This window comes from Myotis brandtii, unplaced genomic scaffold, assembly GCF_000412655.1.
Source record: "Myotis brandtii unplaced genomic scaffold, ASM41265v1 scaffold293, whole genome shotgun sequence".
Classification (NCBI taxonomy): Eukaryota; Metazoa; Chordata; class Mammalia; order Chiroptera; family Vespertilionidae; genus Myotis; species Myotis brandtii.
In genome coordinates, this window is record NW_005361201.1 from 1,984,146 (window position 1) to 1,995,699 (window position 11,554).

Sequence of the window (11,554 nt, forward strand, 5' to 3'; positions counted from 1 at the left end):
GCCATCTTGGTTGGGTTAATTTGCATATAGTCGCTCTAATTGGCTGGTGGACATGGCTTAAGGTGTAGCAAAGGTATGGTCAATTTGCATGTTTGTCTTTTATTAGATTAGATAGCCATTCTGACAGGTGATATCTCATTATGGTTTTGATTTGCATTTCCCTTATAATTAATTAGGTTGAGCATCTTTTCATATATTTGTTGGCCATCTGTATGCCCTCCTTAGAAAATTGTCTCTTCAGGTCCTTTGCTCATTTTTTATTTTTTTCCTTTTTTTAAAATTTAAATTTAACAGAGTGACATTGGTTAATGAAAATATATAATAAAGAACTCATACATCTCAACAACAAAATAAAACAATTATTTTTTAATCAGGTTGTTTTATTTTATTGTTGAAATGTATGCGTTCTTTATATATTTTGCATATTAGCTACTTATTGGATTCTAATAGTTTTTAATATTCTATATTTATAATTGCATCTTCTGCAAAAAGTGACAGTTTTACTTCTTCATTTCCAATTTGGATGCCTTCATTTCTTTCTCTGGCCTGATTGTTCTAGCTAAGACTTCCAGCACTATGATAAATAACAGTGGAAAGAGTGGGCATCTTGTCTTGTTCCTGATCTAAATGGAGGCCACCAGTCTATGTCTCTATCTTTCCCTTCCCTTACACCATTTCCAAAGAAAAATCAGTGTAAAAAATATTCTCAGGTGAGGATTAACATCAACAACAAACCACCATTTCCAAAGAAAAATCAGTGGAAACAATATTCTCAGGTGAGGATTAACATCAACAACAAAAGTATTGATTAAGTCAATTTGGTCTAACATGTCATGTAAGATCAATATTTCCTTAATGACTGTCTTTTAGGTGATCTATCCATTGCTGTCATTGGGATATTCAGGTCCTCTACTATAATTGTGTTTTTTTTCACTTTCTCTCTTTAGTGATTTTTTTAATATATTGTGGTACTCCCAAGTTGGGTGCAAATATATTGATGTTATATCATCTAGATGAATTGTCATCTTTATCATTATAAACTGCCTATCTTTTTCTCTTGTTACTTTTTGTTTGTATCTTGAAATCTACTTTGTCTAAGTACCCCACACCCACTTTTCTCTGGAGGCTATTTGCTTAAAGTATCTTCCATGACTTCACTTTGTTGAACCTATGCTTGTCTTTGGAGCTGAGATGAGTGTCCTGTTGGTGACATAATTAGGTCTTGTTTTTTTAATCTATCTTGCTACTCTGTGCCTCTTGATAGATGAACTTAGTTCTGTGCCTTTTGATTGATGAACTTAGTTTATTTACATTTAGGATAATTGTTGATATATGAGGACTTACTACAGCTATTTTATCTTTTGTTTTGTTTTCTGGTTGCTCTGTATCTCCATTTTTCTCTCTCTAGTGATTCTGTCTTCTATTGTAATTTGATGGTTTTTCTCTCATTTTTTCTGTGGGCTTTGTGTCTTAGCTCTGGAATTTTGTTTTGTTACCATTATGTTTGTGTAAAATGTCTCATACATACAATAATTCTTTTTCTTCTAATTGCTGTGTATCTTCATTCACCTGTACCTGCTCAGTCCTTTTCCTCCACCCCTTTGATGATTTTTTCACAAATTATCCCTTTTTATGTTGTGTATTAATTATCAAATTACTGTAGTTACAGCATTTTTAATGCTCTTTCCCACTTTAACCTTTATGTTGTAATTGTTTAGTAATTTATTTTGAAGTAGATTTGCAGTTTCCAATCATTTTGTCTTTGGTTTCTAGTAAGAGAGCTCCTCTCAACATATCTTGTAATGGAGTTCTTGTGGTGGCAAATTCTTTTACCTGGAAAGCCTTCATTTCTCATATATCGTTGAGTTTCTTTGTGGCTGCAATCTTGAGTTCTCTGTTATTTAAACCACAGTAGCTCATGCCTCTGAGCTTGGTTTCTAGACACTTTATTATTTTCTTACATTACTCCAATATAATCTTGGTTGTTCTTGGTATTTGATGGATTGCTTCACTGTCAGTTCATTTGGAGGTAGTGCTCTCTTTTCTTGTGTAAATACTGGTTTGCTCAATAATTCAGCAGGTTGGTAAGGAGAGTGCTTTATTTGTTTTTAGTGGGTGTTATTATAGCACACATTTTTGTGTTTCTTGGATCTTGGTGTAGCTGCATTGCTTTGGTTAAGAAGAGTGCCTCATATTCACCTTGATGGTTTGTGTGCTGTCTGTGACCAGCTCAACTCAGTTATGGGGCACCACCATTGTGGTGGGGGAATGTGGCAGGTGGTGAAGAACCGATTTGCTAGCTCCCAGAGCTACCTTCTTTTGCAGCTGTTTTTGGCTTTGCCAAGGCCTTTGGGGAAGAAGAGGCAGGTTCACGATCTAGTGGCTCTACCCTCTTTGGGTTATGGCTTTTGTCTCCACCTTTTTGTTTAAAGCTTCCCAGCCATGTTTACCCAGTTCCTATATGATGAGGAGGACAGGAAGGGAGATGGAAACTGCTTCTGCCCTTTCTACACTCCAGACCATAGTGTGAGGACTGTAGCCAACTCCTCTCCCACTACTGCACTCACTGAAGCCATGGTTGGCATCATCGCTGCCCTCCATATGTCCCAATACACCCATCTTTAGATGCCCTGAGGCATAGATCTCTCAGGTGTGTTTGTGTTAAAGTTATCCAAATTGTAAATTTAAGGGAAGGAACAATGGAGTCTCATTCTGCTGTGATGCTGACGTCACTCCCTATTTCTTATGATCTCTTATATAATAGATCCGGTGCATAGAATTTGAGAGAAAGCATTTTTCAACCTGTTAAGTTATTATATATGTAGCTAGCATATTTCCTTTTCATTCTCCATAAAGAGTGTAAAGCATTTAAAGATTTCCACTCTAGTTGACTGTAAGCTTATATCAGTAAGTGCTGTCTTATTCAACATTGTTATTGATGAAGTAGGACAAAATATGGTGGATGACAGAAACAGCATTTAGAAATCATTGTGACAGGCAGCAGAGATGAAATGGATCTAACAAGGTGAAATACAATATGGATAAACATCAAGTTTTACACTTTCTGCTTCCAAACAACCAACTGTGCAAGATAGGATAGGGCTTAATGGGGGTTTAGTCTTCATTAAGCTCAATATAAGTCAACACTGTGACAAACCAGAGTAAGTAAGAAAGTACAGCACTTAAAATAAGATGACCATGAATCCCACTTCACTCTGTGTTGGTCAGATCATTACTGAAGAATTTTTTTTTAGTTCTCTAATTGAGCTACTTTTTTTTGACAAATGAAGATATAAATTTCTACTCTACATAATTATTAGGATTAAATGTGATAATGCATTGAAAAGATAGCACAATGTGTGGTACAAAATAAGTGTTGAAATTATGGTACATTAGTAATATTATTGGAAATACTCAAAATTGTTGAAGAAGGCAACTATAATAGATTTCAAAATTATGGGAACTAGTCAAAACATTGGAGATCTTTAATCCAGAGATGAGATGATTCAGTGGATGCATAAATGCTTTCTTTTAAAAACAGAAGAGTTGAAATGTAACAGATGGGTTGGTGGTTCTATGATTACCAAGGCTATGAACAAGGATCAATGATTACAGGCAACAAAATGTCCAATTTTTATCATTCGGACATGTACAGAGACATATACTTTAAATGACTTTCATAACAGTGAGTTCCTGGAGACTGGAGAGGTTCAAGCACAGGCTTGATGACTTTTGAATATTTTTGCCTTAGGAAGGATTAAAGTATAGGTCAGAGGTTTCATTATGTGTCCTTTAAGGTACCCTTGGCCCTGAGACTCTATGGTTTTATAAATACCCAGCAAAGCAGTTATAATCATAAATGGTTGACCACAGGTCTCACCTTACATTTTCTGCTTCCTTGTATGAGGTGAAAAGTTACTATGAACAACAGACATAAAAGAGATATGCTGAAAATCGTTCAGTCTTAATAATTGAGCGCTGTTGACTCTCAGTTCTTTAAAAGTATCATTATAAAGTACCTTTATAATTTCAGAGCTATTACTGCAGAAATTTTACTGTGTTTATAAGTTGGGGACCTAACTGTGTTAAGGTGGCACCCGATTATAGCCTCCGGCAATAACCTAAAGACTGTCTTGTAGAAGACAGGTTGTTATGAAATCAGAAGACCTGGTGCTGCGTAGAGAATCACTACCTCTGTGATACTGAATGACATTTAACCCCTCTGGGTCTCAGTTGCTTATCCTGTAAAAGGGGATGGTCAGATTTCCTCCCAGAGTTGAGGCAGAGATAAATTAGGTGAATGCATTTGAAAGTGTTAGTCAGTATCATTATGAACTGGGAAAAGTACCATATCATGATGTTGAACTCAAATGAATTCTTGCTCATATTTGCATTCTTATCTGTTTATTTTTTTTGAAACTCTTTTTTTCCCTAACTGTTCTTAGAAATGATACTTCTAGAAATATGATTACTACAGAACACTTAGAAAAAGGTTTCAAAAAATATACTGACCTTTTTTTTAAAGTTGCAAATGTCTCCATTTTCACTCGCGCCATTTTGCAGGCAAGGTCAGGGAAAGAAAAGGGCATGTGTATGGGAGACGCACATGTGCATCTGTTTTGAAAATCAGGAGGTAGCCAGGGGCGTACTGTGACTGTAAGAAATGTTTCCTATGAGCTCTCTAAAGCCTGAGGTTTGATTTTCATCCTGCAGCCCTCATGATGAAACCTCCTTAACCTCATTTCTAAACAGGACGGGAAGATATTCTGCCGACGGACAGCTTGTGATTGCCAGAATCCAAGCGTTGACCTTTTCTGTTGCCCGGAGTGTGACACCAGGGTCACGAGTCAATGTTTAGATCAAAATGGACACAAGCTCTATCGAAGTGGAGACAGCTGGACGCACAGCTGCCAGCAGTGCCGGTGCTTGGTATGTCAGCTTCCTTCCGAGGGGGTTAGCCTGTTCCTCTTGAGGGTGGCCCGTGGGCTTTAGTTTCCTGCTGTTTGCAATCCTGCGCGGGGAGTTGTGGGTTCTGTTGCTAACTAAGGAGTACGTGCTCTGCCTGAAGACACTCAGATTCCACTATTTAAAACACTGTGCAAGACAAAAAGAACATAATTATGGGACACATTTGACCCAAGTTATTATGTTAGCTCACAACTGCTACTTTTTAGCAAATCCATATCATGAAAAATCCCTTTTTGATAAAAAGTTTCAAAACCTTGACTTATCGTTCTTATAGAGCCAAATCTTTCATTTCTTGGGACATACCCATTAAAGCTCCAATATGGGAGAGAACATAAATGTCAGGGATTGAGTCATGAAGCTGAGAATCCAACCCTGGTGCTCCCTTGTGTTAGCTCTGTGTGATTAACTTGGGCAAGTGTTAGCATTTCACTAATCAATTCTTACAAATGTCAATGTACGAAAATGGATGAACATTACCTATTTTGTAGGACTGTTATGAATATTAGAGAATAGGTGAAGGGGAAATATAATATTTGGCACATAGAAGGTACCTACTGCACAATAATTCCTATTGTTCATATTTTCTACTTTGAAAAAATGTGTTTCAGATGCTAAACCTTCATGTAGAAAAAAATGCTAATTTGGATTTTAATATAGGGATAATAATGGTATAATCAGATTTGAGATAGTCCAGAGAAAATGCTTAATTTCTGTTTTAAATTATACTATAAACAAAGATTTCCAAGAATGTAAAGACTGTTAGGATACTTTATTATCTAAGTAATGATGTTTCCTCTGTGTGGAGTCATACATAACCATTGGAGCTAAGTCGTAACTAAGTCAAAATTAATGGAAACTATTAGCTGCGTTCCAGAGTTAATTATTTGATTCACTCTATGGATACTATATGGAAACAAGTATTTGAAGAAATTATGCTTCAAATTTCTATTGGGTTGTCTAAAATCTTCTGGTGAATGTACAGATAATTTTAATAGAGCACATCCTTCTTAATCATTCCTACTACTGAAGAGTATAACTCAGCTAAATTCAAACCATAGCCATTTTTTTCACACTTGCATCCAGGAACAAACCCAACACAACTAGAGAACGAACTTGCAAATCAGTCTGGAAAATTCCATTTTCTTTTCAAGATGCCAATCATCAGGCATTCAGAAGAATTGGTACTAGTTTTAGACATGAAATTTTTGCAAAATTTCAGAAATGTCTCCTCTACCATCCCTAGCCCTAAGTTTACTATTTTAGGGGGAAAATTGAAGCTATTGAACAAATAATTACTGAAGAATAATGTGGGTCAGATTCAAGAAATATTCATTGAAGTGTTTGCCTGTGCCAGACTCTGGATGGTGAGCACGGTCCATCATGAAGCTGATCAAAGGCCATAGCCTTGTGAATCTGACCAAATAATTAGACATGAGTGCCATGATAACAGAAGCAGCAGCTACCTAGAGAAACGGTTCTACTATGGGCCAGTGGAGCCCCAGTGACCAGATTCTGAGATGTATGAACACTCCATTTGAAGTGTAATACAGGAAGTCCGCTAGTTACATGGCACATTTAAAACCATTGTGAAAGGGTTCACCTGAATTTGCCCAACCTTAACTTTAAGTTTGAAACTAGCAACTCAGTTTACAACATGGTTGAAATATTACAGGGCTTCGTGTTTCCCTTTGACCTTCAAAGAAAGGAATTTCTCTTTACACACTAGCCAGTACCTTACCATCAATTTATTTATCTGATTAGCATTTATTTGACCAAAACTGAGCTAAGCCCACAACCTGAAAGCTCAACACTTACTGTGGAATTGTATTGATAATGATGATAATTACATGATACAAAATAATTACAGGCTGCCATTGACACAGACATGGGACCTAACTCTTCTGGGGCTGCAATACAGATGGTCATCAAAAGTCCCCTGGAAGAGGCACATTGTACCCATAATGGTGCTAAAGTGGGAACATTCAGTGAGAACAATGATGAGAATTATTGTGCCTCTTTCCTTCTCTGGGAAGTTAGCAACAGAACTGCATAAGAACAATGATGAGGCATTTTTGGCTTTCTCTCTACAGGAAGGGGAGGTAGATTGCTGGCCACTCGCATGCCCCACTTTGAGCTGTGAGTACTCAGCCACCTTGGAAGGGGAGTGTTGTCCTCGCTGCGTCAGTGACCCCTGCCTGGCTGATAGCATCACCTACGACATCAGGAAAACTTGCCTGGATAGCTCTGGCGTTTCAAGGCTTAGCGGCTCAGTATGGACCATGGCTGGATCTCCCTGCACAACCTGCAAGTGCAAGGTAACTGGATGTCCTGGGGATAACCATGCCTCACACAGTTGCCAGAGAACACTCGCAGGAGGTCCACTCCTGAGGTTTCTGAATGCACAGGTGCCAAGGGCCGTGGTGGAAACAGAGGTAGCATTTACTTCTCACAAGAGGTCTATGTCTGAATGGGTCATAGCTGCACTGTGTATTCAGGCAAATTCCAAATGAACATGGAATAGAATAGTCCTCTCCCTTGCCTTTAAATTACAGAATTTTAACAATTCTGTTAAATGATGGCTGACTTAAGCTATTTTGACCTATATATAAAAAGGAAGAATGGAACAAAAAAGACATTTCATCCTGGAAAATATTACCAGCTCTTTCATGAAACTGCCACAGTTAGGAAAAAAGCACTCTGTGAAGTTGTTTGCTTTGTTTAATTATCACGGTGCTTAATGCTGGGACGTGACCCTCTGCTGCAGGATTTAATTGTTTTTCTCTCTTTGGAGGAGGTCCCAAGAGGTATCCTCCTATGTCTTTAAAATTAAACACTCATTCCTTCCTCCCTTCAAAGCTCTTGAAGAGCTGTGACCTGAAGGAGGGGTGAGGCAGTGTCAAATTGCTGCCAAAACATCTGTTTAAAATTCCCATGATTAAGCCTATTAACAATACTAGTCAATTTTCTTTTATCAAGTCCTGCCTCAGCACCAGTGGAAGGTTCCCAGCTTGTTTTTTATGGTCTTATAAATGTGGATTTTTTTCCCTTTTTTCCAGAAAATATCATCTTAAGGTACAGCCCTATCAACCTTTATGTAGCCAAAGGGCCACGGTTCCATGTGTACCTGTGGCCCAGCAAACAAAATGACAGGAGATTTATTATTTACTAGAGGCCCAGTGCACGAAATCCATGCATGGGGTGGGGTGGGGGGAGTCCCTCAGCCTGGCCTGCACCCTCTCCAATCCAGGACTACTTGGGGAATGTCTCTCATAATCCAGGACTGCTGGTTCCTAACTGCCTGCCTGATCACCCCTAACCACCTCTGCCTGCCTGATTGCCCCTAACTGCTCCCTTGCTGGCCTGATCACCCCTAACTGCCTCTGACTCAGCCCCACACCTGGGACCCAGGATTCTCTCCTCTGGCCGGCTGCAGGCACCCAGGACCCAGGCTTCCCTCCCTCTGGCCGGCCACAGGCACCTGGGACCTGGGCCAGCTTTGCCCAGGCCAACTGCAACCGCAGGGGACCATGGGCAGGTGGCTTTTCTCCCTCTCCTGGGCTGCAGCCACCTCAGGCACTGGCGCCCAGGATCCCAGGTGGGCAGCTTCACCCAGGCCCAGCTATGTCAGGATGGACATCCGAAAGATCGTCCCGAAGAAATCCGCTCTAATTAGCATATTACCCTTTTATTTGTATAGATTATTATTTCTATGAGATTAAGTCTGAGATTTACTAATAGGGGTTGTAAAGGTATATTTACATTAATACATGTAATTGATTTTAATGATTTTTAAAATCATTTTTATACCTAAATATGTACTCTGCCTTTCATTGTCACCATGAGAGACTACTTTTCCTAATATGCCAACCTTTCTGGAACCCTTCAGGTACTTTTGGATAGCATTGTTAATGGTAAATTATTATCTTTCAGAAAATTGTTTTTGCAAACAATCTCATTAGGAATAAGTCCAGTGAATAATTTGGAAACAAGGGGGAAAGTCCCAAATATGCTTTGAGCTCAGACATTCTTCCTTCCTGCTCTTTCGTTTATTTTTCCTAATATGCCAACCTTTCTGGAACCCTTCAGGTACTTTTGGATAGCATTGTTAATGGTAAATTATTATCTTTCAGAAAATTGTTTTTGCAAACAATCTCATTAGGAATAAGTCCAGTGAATAATTTGGAAACAAGGGGGAAAGTCCCAAATATGCTTTGAGCTCAGACATTCTTCCTTCCTGCTCTTTCCATAGAAATTTTTCCAAAGCATTCATGGAGTTTGTCTCAAAATGTAGATGCTTATTTTGAATACAAAAGTATATCCTGCTAATTTATTTATACCCTGTGTCTCAACTGGCTAATTTGTGTGTCTTGCTGCACAGAATGGAAGTGTCTGCTGTTCGGTGGATTTGGAGTGTCTCCATAATAACTGAAGTATTTAAAATGGACTCATCATCATGGGAGAAAAATGGACAAATGCCCATCCAACATGATGAAGAACGGGAGTTGGCGTGATTTTTACCACAGACAGTTACCAAAGTCTCCATCTAAGGAAGGTGTTTGGGGGTTGCCTCTGGGACCTGACACTTTGCTCATTCTTGCTAACTAGTCTAGGTGACCTACAGTACAGTGCATTTCAGTCCATGGTTGTTAAAGAAGTTGCCCGTGTTGTAAATCACGTTTCCCTAATCAGATCATTTGCAAATACATTTAAATGATCCCATGGTAAACGTTGATGTATTTTTTGTTGTTGTTGGTTTATTTTGTGTACTAACATAATAGAGACTCTGCTCCATTTATTTATTTATTTTTAATTTTTGGAACAAATTCTACAAATAAAGTTGCCTGTTGTGAAATTGTCGCATCCACTGCATACTTCATATTGAGATCCCTGTGAAATGTATTGATAAATATGCATGTAGAGTATAATTGCATCCTACTAATATTTCAAACTATTGAACACACTTAGATGCCCCGTCATTCAGCTAAAACAAGCTGAAAGCAATTATAATAAAGAAAAACCACACATAATTAAATAATTAATATAAAAAGAACTTCCTACTCCCTCTACCAGATAAGGTGAAACAAAATCTTAAGTCATTTTAGAAACAGCAATGCATTTTTTTTGGCATTGAAAGAGAAAATATGTGTCCATTAGTTTTATATAATGTTTGATAACTTACAAGGGACTTTTATGATGAAAAACAGGAGTTGGTTAATGCTACTATTTCTTCATTACAGAAAAGTAAATTAATATTTCCTGGTCAGCCAATTTGTTCAGCTCTAGTTGATTATTTGCACGTTGGGACTGGTAACCAGGTCACCTAATGTCTGCCTAATGCTACTGTTCACTAAATTACACAACCTCTACATGGTAAAAGACAACTCTTTTAAGAAAAACTATTTAGGAGCCTGACAATAGAATCATGGCAGAGTGAGACTCACTCAACAAAGGATGTCATGCTCAACACACAAACATGCCTGGAAGATCTATGCATTAGGACAACTGAAGGTGGGCATATTGGAGTGGGTAGGGAGGGAGGACAAAGTGACAGACAAAGAAGGTGGTTGCAGATGCTGTTGAGCACCCACCATGGCTCCAGTGAGTGCAGAAGAGGAGTCGGGCTGCAGTCCTCACAGTACAACCTGGAGTGTAAGAGAGACAGAAGCTGTTTTCACCTCCCTTCCCACATCTCCATCATGACAAAAGTGGCTAGAAAGCTGTAAATAAAACAGCAGAACTGAAAGCCATAAATGGATGGAGGTTGGGCCATGACATTATGAACTTGCCTCCTTTCCTCCACATGTCTTTGCATAGACCTATAAAGCCAAAAACTGCAGGAAAAGGAGGGAGCTCTGAGAGCTCACAAACCAGTTCTCCACCACAGTGATGGAGAGGGCCTATAAAGGAGGCAGGCTGGACTCAGTGAGACACCCACCACACCAATGGGTACAGCATTTGCTGTGATGCCAATCCACACGAGATCTCAGAGGCGCAAATTAGTGAAGGGAGGAAAAAACAAAAACTTGGGCTGCAACAGCATCTACTGGAAAACAAAAGGAAATACCTATCATCCTGCTGAATTATTGAGAGTACAAATATTTAAACAAGAAAAGAGAGCACTACCTCAAATGCACCAACAGAGAAACATTCATCAAATGCTTCAAACAACCAAGATAACTTGGAAGCACAGAAAGAAAATGAAAAGTCTTCAGAAACCAAATTCAGAGTCATGGAAAACTGTGATTCAAGTCAGAGAATTCAAGACTGCAGTTATGAAGAAACTCAAGGATGTACAAGAAGCACAGAAGGGCAGAGCAATGAGCTCAGGAACCAAAGGAGTGCATTACCAAAGATATTGAAACTATAGAAAGGAAACAACAGATATGCTGGAGCTGAAGAATTCAGTAAGATGAGGAATTCAGTCCAGATGAAAAAGAGAATTAGTGAACTCAAAGATAGACACCAATAAATGAACCAGGAGGAAGAGGAGAGTGAGCTAAGAGTAGGAAGAAAGAAAGGAGAGAGAGAGAGAGAGAGAGAGAGAGAGAGAAAGAGAAAGAGAAAGAGAAAGAGAAAGAGAGAAAGA

General features: G+C 38.7%; 1 protein-coding gene across 2 annotated transcripts in view; it reads left to right on the forward strand.

The window, feature by feature from the left end:
• NELL1 (neural EGFL like 1) overlaps nt 1-9,823 on the forward strand; it is a 731,583-nt gene extending 721,760 nt beyond the window's left edge. For both annotated transcript variants that reach the window (XM_005869404.2, XM_005869405.2), the window contains 3 exons: nt 4,753-4,929; nt 7,059-7,283; nt 9,347-9,823. In XM_005869404.2, coding sequence (XP_005869466.1) covers nt 4,753-4,929; nt 7,059-7,283; nt 9,347-9,397 — 453 coding nt within the window. In that variant the 3' untranslated portion in view covers nt 9,398-9,823. The remainder of the gene's footprint in view (nt 1-4,752; nt 4,930-7,058; nt 7,284-9,346) is intronic.
• Nucleotides 9,824-11,554: the final 1,731 nt, after the last annotated feature.